The sequence below is a fragment of the Bombina bombina genome, chromosome 2, assembly GCF_027579735.1.
Source record: "Bombina bombina isolate aBomBom1 chromosome 2, aBomBom1.pri, whole genome shotgun sequence".
Lineage (NCBI taxonomy): Eukaryota > Metazoa > Chordata > Amphibia > Anura > Bombinatoridae > Bombina > Bombina bombina.
The window spans coordinates 733,475,234-733,500,949 of NC_069500.1; the positions used below are offsets into that span (position 1 = coordinate 733,475,234).

The following is a 25,716-nucleotide window of genomic DNA, read 5'->3' on the forward strand; positions in this document are numbered from 1 at the left end:
TTACATACATTCTACTTCCAACCTAGTACCATTTAAATTGATGCACTTGTGGAATTATGTCCATACCTTAATTAAGCAAGATAATAAATGTTTCTCGTATTATTAATATTTGCTATACATTTTCTGCGATTGTTCCTTTGCCAGATTCTGGCTAAATTGCGCTATTTCCTTTGTTAAACAAAACTGCACTTGTACACGTTTCTGTGAAGAATATAGTAATTACTAAAATGTAATACAGTTATCTGTGAACAGATCCTCAATGTTAGCTGGTTTTGATAGAACACTATCTGTATTTGCAGAGGTCAAAAATTATTAACTGAAGTACAGAGAATTTGGTACCAACACAGTTTTTATCTCTTAAAACAGTATATGGTTTATGAAGAAACAAGCTTTAAGAATCATACATTTTTAAACCATATATTCATAACTTCTATTTGATATCATGTAATATAGGTAATTTATACAGCAGGGAAAGTAATTTGTGCTATTGCAGACAAACCATGAACATATATTGTAAATTATCTCCAATAAAGTTTTCACATTGTGTAAATCAATCATTTGTGCTATATCCTTTATTTCATAATCAACTATTTACATTGTGCTTGTGAACACACCTACATAGGCCTGAGCTCGAGCAACTTCCTTTGATTTATTTTTAACTCACATGCAGTTAATAAAAATGAATGATACTGGGATAGACTTTTTTATGCTTTGTGTCATATTTTTGTTTCTTCTGATTAAATAATTTGAATTAATGTAAAAAAAAAATAACATTAATAATTGTTCAGATGTCTTCATAGTGTTACATACAACATGCCCTGGTCATATATATCTATATCATGGTAAGTAAAATGTATGTGTTACATTCAACAGATGTATAGATCACAATACAGGAATATTATGATGGAAGATGCCACTCATAAAAATCCTGCCTTATTCAGAAAGTTTTGATATGTTCACCAACACATATTTTTCCATGGATAAAATTGTTGACGCGTTTCTGAATTTGTTATTTGTGTAGTAGCCATTATCCTTCCATGGCAGACATAACATCAATTTACATCCTAATTTACATCCCAAAATTAAATGAAATAAAGATAGTACTGAAGCCTGGAGATATCATTTCTCCCAGAATATTGAAGTAACATTGCCATGTGTGGTAATTTAGAAGAATATATCCCAGCTTACAAAGAACATTAAGACTTTGACCTATTCCTGACTATATACAAGTTTCATTGAAATAGCAGGATTTTGTTAATATTTATAGACAGCTTTCCCTTGTTTTATAGATTACATTAATTTCATGAAAATGTAGTGTGTTTTCTGTGAATAAAAAAATACTTTTCCGTGAAATTTCCATACATAATAATAATAGCGACCATTTGATGCCATTTTCTTTTCGTATTTTGTTAAGTAAAAAGCTTTTTGCAGAATCTCAAGGCTGAATGATAAATGTTTTTTTTGGCAATTTAACCAGTAATAAGTGCCATAAATCTTGCTTCTGGTTTTATAATCAAAAGCCATTAAACTGTAGGACTAAATTTGGCATACTTACAAAAGGCAAATATGTGTAAATATGTTATTTTAGCTGAACTTAACTCTTAAGAAGGAATGTTGCAGTGATGTGAATATATTTAGAAATAGTATATATAAATTTATTTCTACACATTATATAAGTGAGGCCATGTACATAAGCTACCTTTTTTTTAGTATTAGCACTTCATGAATACCATAATATTTAATCACATCCTCATCTCTGACATTCAAGCTATAAAGACTTCTTTCAGTCAAACATGTTACTACTTTTGAAGAACCATGTAGACATTTATCTAAGGATGTCTTATCCCATTTAAGGTTTCCAGTTTGTATGCACCCATGTGCCAATATTATCACTTATTAAGTTCTTCTTATACAAGAATAGTAGAGCCGACTCCATAGATGCTGTTTGAACATCCTTTGATATTTGTGCTCTTATGTCCATCTTTCCTTCTATCACAGTCTCAACTCCCAAACAATGACATTTTGTTTGGATTCTTTTTTTTTATTTTTTATTTATTATTATTATTATTATGGAGCACCACTCTTTATAGAAATTAAATGGGATGCTTGTGTTTGGTTTATTGATTCAGCCATTATTTATAGACAAGCTAGAAGTTGATGTAAAATATAAACTATTTTCACAGTAGCGATGTCTTAAAAAAAAAAAAAACGGAAAAAAAACGTGCCCATCTGTCAGATTTTGCATAATCTCAAAATAAAAATAAAAATATAAAGACATAATGCAAAACCTACAGTGCTGCACAATGGGTGTGCAAGGCGGTCAGTATATGCCTGTGCGGTCACAGTGTTAGAAGGCAGCAAGAAATGTCAATTATTCACCTTTTTTAAAGAAAATTCCAGCGTGACCATGAAGGAGCATGAAATGGGTACATCAGCAGTGTGTCTCCCTACATCAGGCTGCATTTGCCTTTAATTTTGTCTGCTCGCTTTTGCTTGCTGGATCTTTTGCCATCAATATTTAGACTCATATTTCTTCTTTTCTCCAGATTTAGCAGCTCTTGGAAAAGTTCTTTCACATTGTAGTTCATCTTAGCTGAAGTTTCCATAAAAGCACATTTCCATTCTTTGGCCAGGGCCTCAACTTCCTTTGTGTCTACCTCCCGCTGAGTCTCATCACATTTATTTCCAACCAACATGACAGGGATGCTCTCTATGTTCCCCTTGATTTGTAAGATCTGCTGATAAATTGGCTTCAGCTCCTCAATGGACTGCTTGCTAGTGACAGAAAACACCAGAATAAATGCATGGCCCTTGGAAATGGAAAGACGCTGCATTGCTGGAAACTGATGGCTTCCTGTGGTGTCCGTTATTTGCAGGGTGCACACACTTTTGTCACAACTGATAACCTGTCGATATGTATCCTCAATGGTAGGTATGTAAGTATCCCGAAATGTCCCTTTTACAAAACGTAAGACAAGAGAGCTTTTCCCAACACCCCCTGCTCCAAAAACTACTACCCGATAGTCGTTACTTTGCTCTGGCATTTTAATTTCTTCTATTGGCCTAGAATGAAAGAAGAGAAAACAAAGCATGTAAGAATATTATGAACATTAAAAGTCAACAAAAAATAACTCCAAGTCTAAAGAAGATCCACTCTAGATTATACTTTATTGAGAGACAACACAAACATTACTATAAACAAAGTCTGTAAAAAAACAGATCTACTTTAATTGAAATAAAAAAACAAATTAGCAATTGATTCCAAAGGAGAGCAATCTTGGCAAAAACAGTGCAAAATAATACCATTGAATGAGTTGATAGGCCATTCCAAAATTTCTGTATGGTGAAGATAAATCAATTCAGGGGGAATTTTACCCAAACTGGTATCATACACTAAGGGAAAGAAGATGAACACTATGGGGCCCAATTATCAATGTGTGGATGGACATGATCCGCTGCAGTGGATCATGTCCTCCGCACATCGATAAATGCTGACATTGATAATGCTGTCTGCATTTATCATTGCACAAGCATTTCACTAGAAATGCTTGTGCAATGCCGCCCCCTGCACATTCGCTAGCAGGGGTATCAATCAACCCGATCGTATGCGATCGGGCGGATTGCTGTCCGCCACCTCAGAGGCGGTGGACGAGTTAAGAGACCGCTGATACTTGACTCTGTTTCCGGCGGAAACAGCTGAATATGGGGCTTAATAAATCGGCATCTAAAGCTACCAAATATCAATTTAAATAAAAAATAAAAAAATTAAAAAAAATTGAGGTACCAGTTTCAATTTAGATTTTATTTATTTTTTTAATGGCTTGCATAGTTTATTATGGAAGAAGAATGGCTACACATTGGAAACATTCTGCTTTGGAATGAACATACATTAAAGGGACACTGAACCCAAATTTTTTCTTTTGTGATACAGAGCATGACATTTTAAGCAACTTTCTAATTTACTCCTATTATCACATTTTCTTCGTTCTCTTGGTATCTTTATTTGAAATGCAAGAATGTACGTTTAGATGCCGGCACACATACACACACACACACACACACACCCTTACAGAGACGCTTAGAGGCCTTCTTTTTCAAATAAAGATAGCAAGAGAACGAATAAAAATTGACAATAGGAATAAATTAGAAAGTTGCTTAAAATTGCATGCTCTATCTGAATCACGAAAGTATAAAATTTTGGGTTCAATGTCCGTTTAAGGAAATATACATATTTGTCCTATCCACCATATTTAGTATACAGATTTCTATTACAGAAATCTTTTTATCAAATAGACATAAAAACAAGTATGACACTGTAATCATGTAAAGCAATGTAAATTATCATAAATACATAATTATTACATAAACAATCTTAAGAGGATTCTTGAATTGTGTGGTGGTATGTGAGAAAAAAAAAGACTACAGAAGGGGAAACATTTCAGTATTAGCAATCAAGACTAGCAGAAGGCAAAATAAATACATTGGAACTGTTCAACTATTATTTTTACAAAAATAAATAAATGGCTGAGGTATAATACCACTAATATAAGCATATATATAAATTAAATCCAATTAACATGTATATATCTCTTAAACAATCATCTGGGCACAGGGCCGCCATCAGGGGGTGACTCCAGTCAGGGGCCCACTGGACCAGGGGGCCCCCCATGAGGCAAACAACTATTATTTATTTAATAGTTTTTTATTTTGTCAGCCACTAGAGGGTGCTACAGCAGAGTGCTATTGAGTGCAGGAAATGTCATTAAAAGGAGTAAAGCATTAGCATTTGAGAGGATTTTTAAGTGTGCACTAGACCACTATGCACAGTGTGAGACAGACTTAGCACTTCAGTTTGTACAGTGTGTGCCTGAGTCAGACGGCAGATCACTCCTCATTTGCAGAGGTATGACTAATTTAGTAAATGTTTTTTTATTTCTTTGTGCAATTTTGGATTGTAACTTCATTGTGGCAATTGTATGGTGAGGCCAGGGGTCCATAAAAAAACTTTTTTTTAGCAATATGCAGCAGTGTATTTATGATTTGACAATGCTGTAGAAATTCTATATTTAAAAACATGCAGAAATGTTTCCTCCTCAATACACAAATGGTTGGTGCCCTTTTGGCTGATATGATATATATATATATATATATATATATATATATTTATTTTTAATTACATTACAGTTTACTGCCCCTTTATGCAAGGACTTTACAGATGCCAGGAGGCATTATATGTAAGATTTTTACATCTGCATAAAATGTTATACTCTCAGGCTAAGATTGCTCAGGGTTTGAAATGAGAGAGGTTAACTTGACACTGTTTAGTTTACACTACAGCTCACTTAATTTTGAAATACACACAAAGAAGCCTAAATCCTGAATTTAACCAGATCTAATGGTATGAGACTGAGTACCACAGCTTATGGTTCCACCAAGACCATATAGAATACAGCATTTTCAAAATCCATAAGTACAGCTGACAGATGGGAACATTTGTACACCAGATTTCAAGTGGTGCTCTTGGTTGGGGAAAATGGGGGGGAAACCCCAAACATATGTCAAAGTTTCAAAAGTACATTTCTTCATCGACCCATTCTGACAGATCATTAATGTACAATTTTGAATTCACAGAAGTATTTTTGTTTGCACATTTACAAATATGATTCTTGAAAAATTGATCTCTTAATTTCTGCTATTTTTTTTATCGTGTATGTCACACACAGTTGATTTAGGGGATGGAAATGTGCAGACATTTTACCTCCTGTAAGTGTTTCTGTGGGTGTCTGCGTTTAGGTCTGTGTGCTTTTTTGGTGTCTCTACAAGTGTGTATGTATTTTTTTTTCTGTGGGTCTCTCTGTGAGGGTGTGTGTGTCTGTCTTTCTGCATTTTCTGTGGATGTCTCTGTGAGGGTGTGTGCATATATCTGTGCGTTTTCTGTGGATGTTTCTGTGAGAGTGTGCGTATGTCTGTGCATTTTCTGTGCGAGTCTCTGTAAGGGTGTGTGTGTGTGCGCATGTGTATGTATGTCTGTTTTCTGTGGATGTCTCTGTAAGGGTGTGTGCGTATGTCTTTGTGCATTTTCTGTGGGTGCCTCTGTGAGGGTGTGTGCATATGTTTTTGTGCATTTTCTGTGGGTGCCTGTGTATGTCTGTGCATTTTTTGCGGATGTCTCTGTGAGGGTGTGCACGTGAATGTCTTTGTGCATTGTCTGTGGATGTCTCTGTGAGGGTGTGTGTGTGAATGTCTGCATTTTCTGTGGATGTCTCTGTGAGCGTGTGTGCGTATTTCTTTGTGCATTTTCTGTGAGTGTCTCGGTGAGTGTGTGTGTATTTTCTGTGGATGTCTTTGTGAGGATGTGTGTGAGTATTTTTTAGACAATGTCTCTGTGACGGTGTGTGCGTATTTCTTTGTGCATTTTCTGTGGTTGTCTCTGTGTGTATGTATGTCTGTTTTCAGTGGATGTCTCTGTGAGAGTATGTGCATATGTCTTTGTGCATTTTCTGTGGGTATCTCTGTCAGGGTGTGTGTGTGTGTGTGTATGTATGTATGTCTTTTCTGTGGAAGTCTCTGTGAGAGTGTGTGCGTGAATGTCTGTGCATTTTCTGTGGATGTCTCTGTGAGCGTGTGTGCATATTTCTTTGTGCATTTTCTGTGAGTGTCTCTGTGAGTGTGTATTTTCTGTGGATGTCTTTGTGAGGGTGTGTGTGAGTATTTTTTAGACAATGTCTCTGTGAGGGTGTGTGCGTATTTCTTTGTGCATTTTCTGTGGTTGTCTCTGTGTGTATGTATGTCTGTTTTCAGTGAATGTCTCTGTGAGAGTATGTGCATATGTCTTTGTGCATTTTCTGTGGGTATCTGTGTATGTATGTATGTTTTCTTTGGAAGTCTCTGTGAGTGTGTGTGTGTGTATATGTTTTTGTGTTTTTTCTGTGAATGTCTCAGTGAGGGTGTGTGTGTGTGTATGAATGTATGTCTCTTTTCTGTGGGTGTCTGTGTGTATGTCTTTGTGTGTTTTCTGTTAGTGTCTGTCTTTGTGTGTTTTCTAAGGCTGTCTCTATGGGTGTTTCCTTAGGTGTATGTGCAAGTTTGTGTTTGCCTGTTTGTGTGTGTGTAACATTTTGACCTTACTACTGATTATTCACATCTTTCTACAGACTTTGTGACTGACCTTTCCGGAAATCACCAATCCACCACTTAACCTTTAAATTATTGTTAAGGCAGTTCAGGGCCCTTCCTTTCAGCCACTGCATGCTGTTGACATCATATAGTTGGCATCTTCCTTGACAAAAAGATAATCAGAACTTCACATTTTGTCTTGTAAATCTCCTTTTTTGACAAAAAGAAAATTTATGCTTACCTAATAAATTTATTTATTTCCGGATATGGCGATTCCACGGCTTCATTAATTACTGTTGGGAGTATCACTCCTGGTCAGCAGGAGGAGGCAAAGAGCACCACAGTCAAACTGTTAAGTATCACTTCCCTTCCCACAACTCCCAGTCATTCGACCCGAAGGGAAATGGAGAAAAAAAGAAGTAACACAAGGTGTAGAGGTGCCTCAGGTTTAGTAAAAAATAACGGTCTTGAAATAAAGGGCAGGGCCGTGGACCATATCCGGAAATAAATACATTTATCAGGTAAGCATGAATTTTATTTCCTTTCCTAAGATATGGTGAGTCCATGGCTTCATCAATTGCTATTGGGAACCAATACCCAAACTAGAGGACACAAATAGGGAGGGACAAGACAGGCAGACCTAAACAAAAGGCAGCACCGCTTGAATAACCTTACTCCCAAAAAACGCCTTGTCCGAGGCAAAAATATTCAAATTTGTGAAATTTGGAAAGAGATCCAAGTTGCAGTCTTGCAAAACCGATCCACAGAAGCTTCATCTGTGAAAGCCCAAGAAGAAGAGACAGCCCTTGTGCAATGGGCCATAACTCTCTCAGGAGACTGCAGCCCAGCAGTCTGAAAAGCAAACAAATTAAACTTCTCAACCAGAGAAAAGAGAAGTAGTAGTAGTTTTCTGTTACAGATAAAACAAACAAAAAAAACGAGAAAAAAAATAATAAACACACACAACATCCTAATTGTGCACACACGTTCCTCAAGAGATAAGAATGAAGACACAGAGAGGTAACAACAAATTCCCAAAACAATATATATATATATATATATATATATATATATATATAATATAACACTTAGGATAAATAATCGCCTTATTCGAAGTAAGATAAAGCGAATCACACTGCAAAGCCTAGAGTACCTAAACTCTCCAAGCAGAATATATAGCAAAAAAGGAAACTTCCCAAGATAAAAAATTAAAAACTATGGAATGCTATGGCCCAAACTGAGCCTCTGCAAAACCTTAAAACAAGGTTAAAGCTCCAAGAAAAGCAACATTCTTAAACCCAGGCCTGATACTAACCAGGGTCTGACAAAAAAATTACACGTCTGGCACATCTGCCAGACACTTATGTAAAAAAGGAATAATGCACAAATCTGACCCTTCAGAGAACTGACTGACAAAAGTCCTCCAGACCTTTAGGGAGAAAGGGCAAAACCCCAAGGAATCCTGACCCTACTTCCAAAAGTAGTCCTGGAATTCACACCAATCACGGAATTTTCGCCATACCTTATGGTAAAGGTTACCAGTGACAGGCTTTTGAGCCTGAATCATGATCTTAATGATTGATTCAGAAAAATCATGCTTAGACAGAAGTAAGCATTCCATCTCCAAGCAGAAGCTTCAGAGAAAATGAAAGTTGGATGAAAGAATGGACCCTGAATTAGAAGGTCCTTCCTCAGGAACAACCACCAAGGTGAAATAAATACATCTGTGCAAGAAAGAGAGAGAGGGGGCGCCCTGAGTGTAAGAGAGAAGATGTGACCAAATAATTCTATACTTATATATCTAAATATTATAGATTAATATTAAAAAATGCTAAAGTGATAAATCAAGGTGATATGCTGTATAAACTAGTATCAATGTGGTTTAAAAGTGATAAATCATACAATGTGCAATGTTATACAGTGTTAATCAATAACAATGTGATACAGAGTAATAAAATAATAAACAATCAAAACAAACACTGTGATAATAAAGTGAAAGTCTCTATTGGGATGGGAGGCAGCTATCTGTGATGATCCAGGCCAGGATCCAGGAGCGGCAATCTATGAAGAGAAAAGACAGAAGCGCCACATGGCCCAATATTGTTTGATCCAGAATAAATAGATCTTAAAGTGATGAGTAAACTCACGTTTAGTAGAGCACCTCAGTTAGTGCTAGATATACGGTCTGGGATCTATTTGATCACCCAGAAGACCAACTTCCTGCACAGGAGCTGATGTCTGTATAGGCAGAAGGAAAACACAGGTGCACATCTGTGCAAGGTCTGAATTGCAAACCATGCCGGACTATGCAGGAACTATTAAAATACTGATGCTCCGTCTCATTTGATACAAGCAATAACTCATGGAAGAAGAGCAATCAGACTGAAATCTCAAGGAACCGCCAGGGTATTTAGCAGAGCAGCTTGTTGATCTCGACCCTAAACATAACTTGGAAGCTTGGCGTACTGCCATCTCCAACTCCAGCACCCCCCATTTGAGGTTTAACCTTGAGAACACTTCCGGGAAAAGCGTGATTTAAAATCTGACCGCTCAAGAAGTCCGCTCCCAGTATTCTCTCTCTTGAAATGTGAATAGTGGATAAATAACTAATGTGAGCGTCCGCCCACCAAACAATCCACGTTAATCATGGCAAAGGAACTCCAGGTTCCTCCTAGGTGGTTAATGTAAACCACTGAGTCCCTAGTCACCAACCCAACAGGCTAGCGACCGTGGTCACAATTACTCAGGAAGGTCTCCGGAAGCATGTGCCCGGAGACATGTGCTCCTGAGAAAAACAAACATTTTTTGGAGAATGCGGACAAAGATCCCACTACCTCTCACAAGCAAAGCGAGGGCTCTACCACCAATTCCTCTCTCTCATCCACAGGGAAGAATCTCAAGTCAACAGATCTAGAGCTATCCTCCAAGACAGAGCCACAAGATCCCCGGTCAACTATATGAACATGCATAACCGCAGACTTCCAGATGGAATCGAGCAAAGGAATGATGTCCAATGAAGCCACCATCAGACCAATTACCTCCATACATTCGGCCACTGAAGGGGCAAACAGTAGAGAGCCGAAAGAGGCAAGAAGAAAGAATCCTCTATTTTCTGACGTCTGACAAAAATATTTTCAGAGAGAGGGAAACTAATATGGTCCCTAAAAAACTACCCCTGTAGCTAGAACAAGAGACCTCATTTTGAGATTCACTTCCAACCGTGGGAATGAAGAAAGACATCTCTGTATGAGAGTTTGCTTGTTGAAAAGATGGGGCCTGAACCATTATGACGTCCAGGATCCCCAAGAGCCATGGCCAGACCAAAAGGAAGAACCACAAATTGAAAGTGTTTGACAGAAAGGCAAAACTCAGGAACTTGAAAATACGCGCCCTCCAGGTCTATGGTCATCATGAAACTGACCCTCCTAGATCAACGGAAAAATGGAACTACTGGTTTCCATTTGAAGAACGGTACCCTGAAACAGCTTGTTGAGACACTTTAGTTCTACTATAGGACGAAAAATTCCCTCTTTTTCGAGAACCACAAACAGGGATAAATAAAATCCTAGACCATATTCCCCTACAGGAACTGGAACTATCACTCACAGGGAAGAGAAGTCCCAAACGCACTACAAAAAGGCCTCACTGTTATCCGGCCTGCAGATAAAATTGAGAGAAGGAACCTGCCTCAGGGAGGGAAGGAATGACTTCTATGTAGTAACCTTGAGATATTATGTCGACAGCCTATCTGGGACATCTCGTATACATGTTTGAAGACGATCCTGGATTGGGACAAATTCCTTTAGGTCTATTCTTGGACTCAGAGGAATAATCCACTGTCCACAACGCGGGCTGGCACAGCAAATCCAGATATCTTGGCCCCCGGCTGAAAAACTTGTATGGTAGCATCAGAAATGAAAGAATTAGCTAGCTCAAGAGCCTTAATTCTGTACTGAATATCCTCCAATGGAGTCCCTACCAAATTGGAATCAGACAAGGCATCGCACCAATAAGATGCTACACTTGACACAGTGGCAATACAAACTTCCATGTGAGCCACCAGCTAAGTCCATTGATCCTGAAAGGAACAGCTATCCTCTCTAGGAATCATAGTTCTCTTAGCCAGAGTAGAAATGCCCTCCTACCTTTGGCACCGTGCACTCTGATATTTAATGGAGACAGCAACAGGAAAACATCTTTGTAAAGACAGGAAACGGGTTAAAAGAAACCCTGACTTCTCCCATTCCTGTGATAAATCTCCTAGCACGGTCTGGAACAAGAAAAACTTCCACAGAGGAATCCTAGTACTTATAAAGTTTACTAGATTCTTTAGGGTTGACAACAACATACGTATTGGAGTCGCACCCAAGTAGCCAAAACCTCCTTTACCATATATGGAGGTGTTCAAGCTTAAATCTGAAGGTTACTACAACATCAGATGAAGGAATTATACTGTCCGAATCTGAGATTTCACCCTCAGAAGCTACCGACTTATCCACCTCATCTTATGAGGGAGGGCAATCAGAGTAGCAGGAAGCAGAACACAAACTTTACTATCTGAAACTCTAAATATCCTCGTGGTTCCCCCTAAGAAAGAAAAAACAGATAATGGCACTGGTACAGCAAAAAATACCTGGGCAGCAATTCAGCCGGCAAATAACTCCTCCAGGACATTAAGAGGAACCGCAGGGCACTGCATGTGATGCCATGAAGGCTTGGGACTTTTAAAGGAGAAAGCTGCAACATTGCCTGAACAGCAACATCCTGGAAGACATAAGGCTCAAATAAAAAATAAATAAATAAATATTTTATCTTTTTAATATGCTATTCAAAACATGAGGAATGGAAATGTCTAGAAAAAAAAAACTTAAATTATGCTTAACTGATAATTTTCTTTTCTGCAGATGGAAAGAGTCCACCGCTGCATTCATTACTTTTGGGAAATAAGAACCTGGCCACCAGGAGGAGGCAAAGACACCCTAGCCAAAGGCTTAAATACTCCTCCCACTTCCCTCATCCCCCAGTCATTCTGCCGAGGAACAAGGAACAGTAGAAGAAATACCAAGGTGAAAAGTTGCAAGAAGAATAAAAAATAAGAGATGCCCCACAAAAAAAATACAGACGGGGAGCTGTGGATTCTTTCCATCTGAAGAAAAGAAAATGATCAGGTAAGCATATATTTTTCTTCATAAATGGAAAGAGTCCACAGCTGCATTCATTACTTTTGGGAAAACAATACCCAAGCTATAGAGGACATTGAATGCAAAAATGTGAGGGTTTAAGAGGCGGCCCATTCTGAGGGCACCAGGCCTGAAAACCCCTACCCAACAACATCCTGCTTCGTCCGAAGCTGGGAACTACTTTGAAAAAGAAAAGGGAAAGGCCCAAGGACCCTGACCTCAGATAGTCCACAGCCTTGCTAGAGACCACAGGAACTAGACTCGACTGAGTCAACAGCCTCCAAGAGACACCGTCCCCAGAGGTCGGTCTCCAAACAACACACCCCTTACTAAAGAAAGGGAACAAACTACCGTATTCTTCCACAAAGAAGAAAAGGCACGGAGAAAACATGATTGTACTTGTAAAGCGCGGCTAATTCCCCTTAAGGGACTCAAGGCGCTGCTCATTTTATCAACCTCAAAAGGAGGAAAGGCTGAGTAGACCTCGCCGGGGATCGAACTTGCAACCCTTGGTTTGCCACAGTGCATTAGAATGCTGATCTAGCTTCCGGCTAGCATAAGGAACTCAAGGAAAAAACCCTAAAAAGGGCACAACAAGTCCTAAATAAAAACACAGAACAAAAACCAGAGACCCAACAAGGGGAGGCAACGCCCAGACCCCAGAAATACAAAAACCACAGGATAAGGTCGGGAGTCTGAAACAGAGAGAGTATCTTCCCCTAACACAGTGCAACTGCACTCTAGAAAGCAACTGAAGACAAAGGTCCCCAAGTCGCAAAAAGGTATTTTAGAATACCGAAATATTCAGAAAGAAACCTTGTGCAGCAAGCTCAGATAGGTCTGGTGAACAACACCTGAAGCAAAAACGCTGCACGCTGCCATCATCTAAAATGACTTTGAAACTTAAATACTTGCAGGGCAAGTAGAAAGCAGCTGAAGATAGGATCCTTCAGATTTCTAAGTATCCACTAACCAGCGGATAACGTTGCAGGCTAAGAGCCGCCAGTCCTTCCCACAAATCTTGAATGTGGAGAAAGGAGAAACCTCAAAAAGGCTTACTGTACCTCGAATGCTCCAAGGATGACATAGCAGAGCAACAGATCTCAGATCCTGCTCCAACACCAGACCAGTCCAAGCGACAGACATGTCTGATAGACAGAGGGAAGGAAGACTCCAACCACAAGACCCCAGGGAATGGAAAGAAAAATGGGGGGACTCACCCACCCCAACAGAGCTCGGGTGCCAACCCAAACCGCTCCTCCAAAATAAGGCACTCCCAAGGAGAACCCCCTAGGACCTAGAACAGAGAAAAGTGCAATAGATCCGTAGGAAGACCGGTCACACCTCTCAGACAGTCTCTACGTAGAGAGATCAATTTCCAACAGGTGGAACAGAGCCCACAGAGCATGGCTTCATGTTTTGTGGACATGTACGCTGTTCTTATCTGTGCCCTTCCCTTTGGAGGACAAAGATCCTCCAGAGAGAGTAAACCCCAACTCATAAGGAAGATAAACTATCCCCTCCAAAGGGAAGGGCACAGATAAGAACAGCGTACATGTCCACAAAACATGAAGCCATAGTATGATCAAAGCAAAGCAAGCCTGAAGCAATCCTCATAAGTCTCCAGACATCCAAGAAGGATCCAAGACAAGAACTCCGGACCCGGGACACAGAATCGTGCTAGAACAAATGACCCTCAGGAAACACAAGATACTCTGCCTGAAGCAATCAGACCTCACATGGGATGAGAACCGGGAATCCAGAGAACAGGTACAGGACTCGTAATTCCCAGCCCAAAGGGAAGAGAACACCCTTAGCCGGAGGTCAACACCCCCCCAGCAAGGTATTAGGCCATGACAAAGTCACACAATTTCTCTGGAGCTCAAAGGCCCCAAGGGCAGTACTAAGGTAAATGAAACGAGAACAGAGTCACCTGAAAGAGAGTAGAAAGAAAGGCTAGTCTGCATAATCCTTTCAGATTAACGTTCCAGAGGACCACACCCAGGGGGAAGAATGCAAAGCATCCCGAATTCAGGCAGAAAAACATCCCCTAAGCAAAAAGCTTGGAAAAAAGAGACAACACCTCCTATCGCCCCTGATATGGAGACGACTAACTCCCGAAGGAAGACAGAGAATCACAGCCTTTACTTCCTAATTAAGCGGCCAAAGCTGCCAGAAAAAACAGACGAAGTCCAGAAAGTCTTGACCCAAAGGAAGAGAACCTCTAAAAGGAACAAGTCCTAAAAGGACACTTCCAAAGAGACCATGAAAGGCAAAACCGTAAGAACAGCAGGATGAAGGACCTAAATCCTCAAAGCCTCCACCCTGCAATGGGAACAAACACTCTAGTTCATGAAAAATTTGGAAACGACTGAGCATGTCGCCGCGGATCTCAACAGAGTCCCGGACCACTAGATTGAAAGGCGAATGAGGACTGAACCAATCCCCCATGCCCCTAAGCAGCCACAGACCCTCAAGTCCTTTCCTAAGATACGGTGAGTCCACGGAATCATCAATTACTGTTGGGAACTAATACCTAAGCTAGAGGACACTGATGATTAGGGAGGGACAAGACCGGTAACCTAAACAGAATGCACCACCGCTTAAAGAACTCGTCTCCCAAAAGAACCTCAGCCAAGGTAAAAGAATAACATTTTTAAAATTTGGACAGAGTATGCAGAGAAGACCAAGTTGCAGCCTTGCAAATCCATTCCATAGAAGCTTCAATTCTTGAAAACCCAAGAAGGGACAGCTCTAGTGGAATGAGCTGTAATTCTCTCAGCAGACTGCTGCCCAGCAGTCTCATAAGCAAAACCAATTATACTTCTTAACCAGAGAGAAAGAGAAGTAGCAGAAGCTTTCTGACCTTTACATTTCCCAGAGAAAACAAACAGGGCAGAAGACTGGCAAAAATCCTTAGTCGCCTGTAAATAAAATTTTAAAGCACGCACAACCTCTAAGTTGTGCAACAAACATTCCTCAGGAAAGAAGAACTATGACAAAGAGAAGGAACAACAATTTCCTGAATAAAATGTCTGTCCGAAACCACTTTAGGAAGGAACCTAACTTAGTACGAAGAACTGCCTCATCGGCATGAAAGAGAAGATAAGGCGAATCACACTGCAAAACAGAGTTCAGACACTCTCCGAGCAGAAGAGATAGCAATAAAAAACAAAACCTTCTAAGATAACAACTTAATATCTATGGAATGTAAAGGCACAAACTGAGCTTGCTGCAAAACTTTAAGAACAAAGTTAAGGCTCCCAGGAGGAGCAACAGATTTAAACACAGGCCAGATACTGACCAAAACCTGACAAATAGGTTGCACATCTGGCACGTCCGCCAGACACTTATGCAGCAAAAAAGATAATGCAGAAATCTGACCCTTTAGAGAACTGACTGACAAAACCCTTCTCCAGACCATCCTGTAGAAAGGACAAAATTCTAAGAATCCTGACCCTACTCCAAGAGTAGCCCATGGATTCACACCAATAAAGATATTTACGCCATATCTTATGGTAAATCTTTCCCGTAACAGGCTTGCAAGCCTGAATCATGGTCTCACTGACCGACTCAGAAAAACCACGCTTAGAGAGAACTAAGCGTTCAATCTCCAAGCAATCAGCTTCAAAGAAAGAAATTTGGATGAGAGAAGGGACCCTAAATCAGAAGGCCCTTCCTCAGAGGCCGTCTCCAAGGTGGAAGAGATGACATTTCCACTAGGTCTGCATACCAGATCCTGCGAGGCCACGCAGGGACTATTAGAATTACCGACGCTCTATCCTGTTATGAGCAATGACTCGTGGAAGGAGAGCAAATGGAGGAAACCAGCCTGAAATCCCAAGGAACCACCAGAGCATCTATCAAAGTGGCCTGTGGATCTCTTGACTTAAAACCGTACCTTGGCAGCTTGGCATTTTGCCGAGACACCATCAGATCCAACTCCGGCACCCCTCATTTGAGGGTTAAGTTGGAGAACACCTCCTGATGAAGTTCCCACTCCCCAGGATGAAAAATCTGTCTGCTCAGGAAAACCGCTTCCCAGTTGTCCACTCTTGGAATGTGGATGGCAGATAGACAACAATTGTGAGCTTCCGTCCACTGAACAATCCAAGTCACCTCCTACATGGCTAAGGAACTCCGAGTTCCTCCCTGGTGGTTGATGTAAACCATTGAGGCGATATTGTCCGACTGGAACCAAGCTAAGGATAACTGAGGCCAAGCCATCAGAGCATTGTAAATCGCTCTCAACTAAAGAGAATGATTATTACCACAAATTCCAACTAGTAATAAGGATCTCACTAATCCCTATAATATGATACAATTAAAAACAAAGATTAAACTGAGGAGCGCTCCAACAAGAGGAGCTGAAGTATATATAAAATGGATAGGCTTAAAATCACAGGCACACAATATAATATTAACTAATACAAACAACCTAAATATAGAGTCTCCTCTTATTAGCCAATGTAGAAGATAAACCGCAATGGCTAGATAGCTTGCTAAAACACACTTAACATATAATACAATATGCCAGATTATATAAAAACAATAGTAAAAAGTGCGACTATGTCACGCAATTTTTTAGCAACTTAATATAGCAAATTGATATAGCAAAATAGTGCTGAATTTAGTGCTGAATTACTAAATTCAGCACTATTTTGCTATATCAATTATATTATATTATCATACACAAGGAGTTCAAATCACATTTCAAATGCAGATCGCGTGCATTTACATAATCTGAGCAAATATGCCAGATGATCTCAGAGTAAAAACTGGAGGAATATGATCACATGACTGGGCCCAGTGAGAGCTGATAATGGCGCAGTTCCCCTTATCATGCCTAAGAAGAAGGCGGGGACAAAAACGGAAAGGAGATAGAGCACAAAGAAAGTCTACATCGCGCTTCATCTTAAAATGCTACGATACTTTCCAATAACCCATTTCCACAGAAAACGTTTCCCTGTTTAGTCCCAAGTCAAACGAACACATTGCTGGGAAACTGTGAGACTGACACTGCCTCACTAATGCTATTGCTTAAAGAAACATAAATGGTGGTGCTCCAGTAGATACAGAGTAACAAGCCCATAGAGCTGAATAGCTTAAGATAAAAAGCGGGCTAACAGGCAAATAAAAATACTGAGCAAACCTATTAAAATACCCAGTAGAAACACACAACAGTGAGACTTACAATTCAATTCCCTTTTGCTCATAAAGGGGTTAATTCTGTCTCCATACACATGCATAATAGTGCCTGCCCCATGCCTAAAATCAATCCTTACCCAATGATTATATAGCCCTAAATGTGCTGATGCAGAAAAACCTCTATGTGCATAGTCTCCCCACCTGAAAGAAAAAGCACTTACCTGCAAAGTCCGCTGTCCATCATGTAGATGGCTCACCAAGCATGAAAGACACAGGCTCCTCCCAGAGGCCTGTAGAAAGAAACATAACAGAGTAAACCCACTCTGCCTTTCTATACTAGGGCAGCCAATTGTTAGGAAAATGCAGCAAGGCCCACCTTACAAGTTCCTAACTGCTTTAAAGCCACCACTGCCCTTACTGAAGAGACTAACATGGAGTACGGCTAGACCCAATCTTGAGAGGAAAAGGACAGAGTAAACCTACTCTGGCTTTCAAAAAAAAACAAACCTTGATTGAAGTAAAATAAATCCAATCTGCAACAGACACGAAAACTTCACCTCCTCCTTGCACCGTAGGCAAAGAGAATGACTGGGGGTTGTGGGAAGGGAAGTGATACTTAACAGTTTGACTGTGGTGCTCTTTGCCTTCTCCTGCTGGCCAGGAGTGATATTCCCAACAGTAATTAATGAAGCCGTGGACTCACCATATCTTAGGAAAGAAACTGTAGTCTACCTCATTACTTGTCAGGTCAATGTAAACAAGTGCTGAGTGTCTGAGTGTTTGTGCGTTTCTTTGCGTGTCTGCTAGAGTGTCTATATGTGAATCCTTATGTGTGAGTTTCAATATATGAGTGTGCCTGTGTATTATTATCTTTACAACATTTCTAAGTTCGACTACTGTTAAGAATAAAGTGCATATACGTTTTAGTCACTTGGTTAAATATTGCACATGTCAAAGGGGGCGCCCTGATTAATGGTTAAGTAAATTTCTAGTGGCGGCCCTGTACTGGGCAGGTGCAATCAGGTAATTTGAAAGCATACAGTATACTTTACATAGTAAAAACTTTTACCAGAAACATTTTTGATAATACAAGTATTTTTCAAAAAATGCTTCTAATCAAAACTAATTTGCACTGACACATTAATTTTAGTCTTGATTACAATTTCCCTTTAAAACACTGAACTGAATATACTATGCATATCAAATGGTAAATACGGTTTGCATTAGGAAGTGAGAGCTTCCTCCTCCAACAGCAGCAGAAATGCCCCATGGGTAACACACAGCTGTCACTTCTTGTTACTCCTTCATTTTGAGCTTTCTGCAGCTTTCAGCAATGTTGTACACCTTACTATTCAACCTTTTGTGTAATTGTTCTACATTATTAAACGCTTCTTCACAGTTTCAGTCTTTTGTACCATGTTCATCCCACTGGCAAACTATGTAGCATATGATGGCATTTTAGTATAAAAATGCTTTTTAATTTGAGTTAGACATTAAAATGAATCAGATGGCAGTTGTATGAATATATGTATCAAAATTTCCACTCTTTACTTGCCATTGGCGAGTGGAAATGTAATGGTGGCGAGTAAAAGTTAGTGAGTCAAAAAATGTACAATCCTATTGCAGCACTGACATACACTATGTGCTAAAAATATTATCTGAAGGGATATTATATATCCTAGAAAGGGCAAGGATATGTTATTCCTCTAGGGCTGTAGGAACACCAGTAGTGCTTAGACTGTTACTTCTGAAGGCAAACAGGGTCAGAGAGAGAAATTAAAGGGACATTAAACCCAAACATTTTCTCTTTCATGATTCAGATAGAGGATACAATTTTTAAAAAGTTTCCAATTTACTTCTATTATCAATTTTTTTTCATTCTCATGTTATTCTTTGTTGAAGAGATGCCTAGGTAGGTTGCGTGCACATGCCTGAAGCACTACATGACAGGAAATAGTGCTGCCATCTAGTGCTCCTGCTAATGTATAACATTGTTGCAAAACTGCTGCTATATAGTGCTGCAGACACGTGCACAGTCTTGAGCTTACATTTCTGCTTTTCCACAAAGGATAACAAGAAAACTAAGAAAATTTGATAATAGAAATAAATTAGAAAGTTTTTTAAAATGTTATGTTCTATCTAAATCATGAAAGAAAAAAATTGGGTTGTATGTCCCTTTAAAGAGTAAAAGTAAAAGTGGAGAAGATAGCTTTAGAGTAAAAAAGATATGCTCGAGGGGAAAGAAAGAGAAAATATGGCCTGAGATATAAGGAAGAGGGTAAAAAGAGAGATTGAAGAGAGGAAGGAGGGGAGAAAGATAGTTAAGAGAAAGAAGGGAGAGATGATAATTATTGAAAGTAAATCTCCAGATCTGCTATCACCTTCCATGACTTCAGCACTCTTTCTCCACTCTCTCACTTCAACAACTTCCTATTTCTATCCAGCTGTTGTCTTACCCAGAACCACCACGATGTTGCTAACTGCTATGCACTTATTTTTGTTAATCTATTACTGAATGTAGCATTATTTAATTTGTTAAGGTATAAAATAAAAAATATTAAAAAAAATAATATTAATATTAAAAATGACTGCACAATAATGTGTTTCACAATGGCTAAACATATGCAAAGAGGGTGTGGAGTATTGGGTGTGGTGTGGGCAGGATCAGTAGTGGCAAGTAACATTTTGGCCTGGCTAGTAGCTTACAACATAAACTTGTGAGCGCTGATAGATTATATTATTATTTTATTATTGTTCTTTATTTATAAAGCGCCAACAGATTCCGCAGCGCTGTCCATGGGTAACAAAGATAAAAGGACGGTACAATATGAGACACCAGACAAAATTTAACTAACAAATACAGGGGGAATTGGGAGCCCTGTTCCCGTGGGAACTTAATCTAAATGGGTAGGGGGGTGAGAAACAGGAGGAGGGGACTGCAAAGGTGGGAATGATGTTAGTGTGGAGTTAGATGAGGGCAACTATTAGGCAAGTGGAATTCATTAGTTACTGATTTGGTGATAGGCTTCCCTGAACAAGGTCTTTAGGGAGCATTTAAAAGAGGAGAGGTTGGGGGGAAAAGTCTGACAGCTCGAGGGAGTGCGTTCCAGAGGGTTGGTGCCACACGAGAGAAGTCCTGTAGTCTAGCATGGGAGGAGGTGATGGTAGAAGAGGCAAGGAGTAGATCGTTGTTGGATCTTAGGGGACGGTCTGGAGTATATTTGTTGATGAGTGAGGACAGGTAGGGGGGCTGCATTGGTAAGGGCTTTGTAGGTCAGAGTGAGAATTTTGAATTTAATTCTGCTGTGAATGGAGAGCCAGTGAAGGGACTCACAGAGGGGTGCAGCAGATACAGACTGTCGGGAGAGGTGGATTAGTTTAGCAGAGGCATTTAGGATGGATTGAAGGGAGGAGAGAGGAAGGCCAGTTAGTATGTTATTACAGTAGTCAAGCCGGGAAAATACTAGGAAATGGATTAGCTGTTTAGTAGTTTCAGCACTCAGAAAAGGATGAATTTTGGAGATATTGCGTAGGTGGTAGCGACAGGATGAAGAGAGCGTTTGGATGTGGGGTAATGAAGGACAGATTGGAGTCAAGTGTAACTCCTAGGCAGCGGACCTGGAGTGATGGGGAGATAGTGGTGTCACCAACAGTGATAGTAAAGTTAGAAACTGGAGTACAATTAGATGGGGGGATTATATATATTCACACAAACACGCAATTATATGATTACTTGTGTCTGCTCTTTACAACAGAAGAATGAAGACATTTCTGAGAATCTCTGATTTTGAATAGCAGAAGCTCCAACGATGTTGGTTTCCATTAAAGGGATATTTTGCTTTCATGATTCAGATGGAGCATGTGATTTTAAACAACTTTCTAATTTACTTCTATTATACATGTCTCTTCGTTCTCTTGGTATCTTTTGTTGAAAATCAGGGACGTACACATAGGAGCAGACCCTTTTCTGGAGCACTATATGGCGACATTTTTTTGCAACTATTTTATCTATTTGCAAGAGCTCTAAATGGCAGCACTATTTCCTGCCATGTAGTGCTCCCAATACCTAGGTATCTCTAACACAGAATAGTATGGGAACAAAGCAAATTTGACAATAGAAGTAAATTGGAAACTTTTTTTAGTTAATTTTTGGGGGTTTCATATCCCTTTAATCTATTCTAGTAAACCTGCAAACTGCACAGGTGGAAAAGAAGAAATTGTGCATGTTGGACCCTGTGTAGGGGTTGTCTGCATGATATACATATCTATTTCTGGCGACTATACTGTAGGGAGTGGGTTTTTTTTTAGAGTGTCCCTTTAACTCATCTAAATGTAGTTGCAGGACATCATGTTCATGCAAGACTGCTTTGATGTTTTCTAAAGAAGAATGGGCCAAAATACCATTGGATTAATGGCTACAGCAAACATTTAACTGGAATAATTACTGCTAAACGAGATGCCCCTAATTACTATTACAAATTGTTACCAGTATTTACAGAACGCTAAAGTTTCTATTTATTTTCACCATTGTATGCATATTTATAGCATTACATACAAGTGATTTGTGAAGGACCAATACTAAACTTGGAAAAGTGAGTTTATTCACCCTGCTGTCTGGTTGCCCCTGTAATAAAAAATGCTTTATGGTAAACAAAAGGTACATATACATGTATGCATTGTGTACAAGATTAGATCTTATATAAACATTATAGCTTGCACATTCCTGAATGCAAGAGGTACTGTGACATGTAGAGGACATTTCTGGAAGTCACCCTTTTAAATTAGGTTGACAACTTGGATAGTTTTGTAAGATTTGTTTATGGAAAGCAATTACCAGAATGAGAAGTCTAAACAGGACAGATCCAGGAGAGATAAGGTCACATACAGGTCTAAAAAGTGAATGTTTCTCATAGGAAGTTTTTGTGACCCAACAGTTTATTTGTATAACTAGATTAAATATTGGCTCCAGGCAATAAAGTGAAATATGCCCAGACAATAAACACACACATATATATATATATCTGTGCTCCTAAGTTTACATACCCTGGCAGACTATGATTTCTTGGCCATTTTTCAGAGAATATTAATAACACAAAAACTTTTCTCTCTCTCATGGTTAGTGTTTGGCTGAAGCCATTTATTATCAATCAACTGTTAATCAAATTTACTCTTTTTAAATCACGACAACAGAAACTACCCAAATTACCCTGATCAAAAGTTTACATGCCCTGGTGATTTTGACCTGATAACATGCACACAAGTTGACATAAAGAGGTTTGAATGGCTATTAAAGGTAACTATCCTCACCTGTGATCTGTTTTCTTGAAATTAGTGTGTGTGTATAAAAGGTCAATGAGTTTCTGGACTCCTGACAGACCCTTGCATCTTTCATCCAGTGCTGCACTGACGTTTCTAGATTTATGGGGAAAGCAAAAGAATTGTCAAAGGACCTGCGGGAAAAGGTAGTTTAACTGTATAAAAACAGGAAAGGGATATAAAAAGATATCCAAGGAATTGAGAATGTCAATTAGCAGTGTTCAAACTCTAATCAAGAAGTGGAAAATGAGGGGTTCTGTTAAAACCAAACCACGGTCAGGTAGACCAACTAAAATTTCAGCTACAACTGAAAATTGTTCAGGATGCAAAGAAAAACCCACAAATAATTTTAGGTGAAATACAGGACTCTGAAAACATGTGGTGTGGCTGTTTCCAGATGCAATTGAAGAAAATGGGCTGCATGGTAGAGTCACCAGAAGAAAGCCATTACTACGCAAATGCCACAAAGTATCCCGCTTACAATACGCCAAACAGCACAGAGACAAGCCTCAAACCTTCTGGCACAAAGTCATTTGGAGTGATGAGACCAAATTTGAGCTTTTTGGCCACAACCATAAATGCTAAATTTGGAGAGGAGTCAACAAGGTCTATGATGAAAGGTACACCATTCCTACTGTGAAACACGGAGGTGGATCGCTGATCTTTTGGGGATGTGTGAGCTACAAAGGCACAGGAAATTTGGTCAGAATTGATGGCAAGATGAATGCAGTATGTTATCACAAAATACTGGAGGAAAATTTGCATTCATCAGCCCGGAAGCTGCGCATGGGATGTACTTGGACATTCCAACATGACAATGATCCTAAACACAAGGCCAAAGTCGACCTGTCATTGGCTACAGCAGAATAAAGTGAAGGTTCTGGAGTGGCCATCTCAGTCTCCTGACCTCAATATCATTGAGCCACTCTAAGGAGATCTCAAACGTGCAGTTCATGCAAGACAGCTTAAGAATTTACAGGAACTGGAGGCTTTTTGCCAGGAAGAATGGGCAGCTTTACCATCTGATAAGATAGACACTCATCCACAAACACCACAAAAGACTTCAAGCTGTCATTTATGTTAAAGGGGGCAATACACTGTATTAAGAACTGGGGTATGTAAGCATTTGATCAGGGTCATTTGGGTAGTTTCTGTTGTCATTATGATTTAAAAAGAGTAAACACAGTTGATTGATAATAAATGGCTTCAGCCAAACATTAACCATGAGTGAAAGAAAAGTTTTTGTGTTATCATTCATATTCTCTGAAAAATGGCCAAGGAATCAAAACTTCTGCCAGGGTATGTAAACTTATGAGTACAACTGTATATTTATCCCCAAAATGCTACTAGTCCTAGTTTACTAGTACACTATAATTTTATTTAGACTGCCCCTTTAAAGTTTATTATATAGTGACTCTAAAATTTTAAACTTTCATGATTCAGCAAAAACAACTTACAATTTACTTTTTTTAAATCAAATTTTCTTTGTTCTCTTGGTATTCTTTGTTGAAAGCTAAACCTAGGCAGGCTCATATGCTAATTTCTAAGCCCTTGAAGGCCCCCCTCTTACCTCAGTGCATTTTGACAGTTTTTTTTACAGCTAGACAGTGCTAGTTCATGTGTGCCATATGGATAACTTTGTGCTCACTTCCGTGGAGTTATTTATGAGTCAGCACAGATTGGCTAAAATGCAAGTCTGTCAAAAGAACTGAAATAAGGGGGCAGTATGCAGAGGCTTAAAGGGACACTGAATCCAAATTTTTTTCTTTCGTGATTCAGATAGAGCATGCAATTTTAAGAAACTTTCTAATTTACTCCTATTATCAATTTTTCCTTCATTCTCTTGATATCTTTATTTGACAAAGAAAGCATCTAAGCTTTTTTTATATTCAGAACTCTGGGCAGCACTTTTTCATTGGTGGATTAATTTATTCACCAATCAGCAAGGACAACCCAGGTTGTTCACCAAAAATGGGCCAGCATCTAAACTTACATTCTTGCATTTCAATTAAAGATACCAAAAGAATGAAGAAAATTTGATAATAGGAGTAGTTGCTTAAAATTTCATGCTCTGAATCCTGAAAGAAAAAATTTGGGTTCAGTGTCCCTTTAAATACAAGGTAATCAGAGGTAAAAAGTATATTAAAGGGACAGTCTACTCCAGAATTGTTATTGTTTAAAAAGATAGATAATCCCTTAATTACAGATTCCCCTGTTTTGCATAACCAACACGGTTATATTAATATACTTTTTACCTCTGTGATTACCTTGTATCTAAGCCTTTGCAGACTGCCCCCTTATTTCAGTTCTTTTGAAAGACTTGCATTTAGCCAATCAGTGCCCTCTCACTTGTAAATAAACGGGCATGGTCACAATGTTTTTGTATGTCACACAAGAACTTATGCCCTCTAGCTCTGAAAAACTGCCAAATGCATTGAAATAAGGCGCGGCTTTCAAGGTTTTAAAAATTTGCATATGAGCCTACCTAGGTTTAGCTTTCAACAAAGAATACCAAGAGCACAAAGCAAATTTGATGATAAAAGTGAATTGAAAAGTTGTTTAAGATTGCATTCCCTATCTGAATCATAAAAGTTTAATTTTGACTAGACTGTCCCTTTAATATAACAGTGTTGGTTATGCAAAACTGGGGAATGAGCAAGGGATTATCTATCGGTTAGATTACGAGTTTGGCGTTAAAGGCTGTGCGGTGCTAACGAGCAGTTTATGCTCACCGCTCACTTACAGACAGCGCTGGTATTACGGGTTTTTACAACCCAGACAAGAAGTGAGCGTTGAGCAAAATTTTGCTCCTTACCGCACTCCAATACCAGCGCTGCTTACGTTAGCGGTGAGCTGGTGTAATGTGCTCGTGCACAATTTCCCCATAGGAATCAACGGGGAGAGCCGGCTGAAAAAAAGTCTAACACTTGCCAAAAAGCAGCGTAAAGCTCCTTAA

At 39.2% G+C, this 25,716-nt stretch overlaps 1 protein-coding gene across 1 annotated transcript in view; it reads right to left on the bottom strand.

Moving 5' to 3' along the window:
- Positions 1 to 331: 331 nt before the first annotated feature.
- Positions 332 to 25,716, bottom strand: part of DIRAS1 (DIRAS family GTPase 1) — a 78,660-nt gene continuing 53,275 nt past the window's right edge. The window contains exon 3 of the mRNA XM_053700654.1: positions 332 to 3,063. Within this exon, the coding sequence (XP_053556629.1) occupies positions 2,448 to 3,044 (597 nt within the window). The 5' untranslated portion in view covers positions 3,045 to 3,063 and the 3' untranslated portion in view covers positions 332 to 2,447. The remainder of the gene's footprint in view (positions 3,064 to 25,716) is intronic.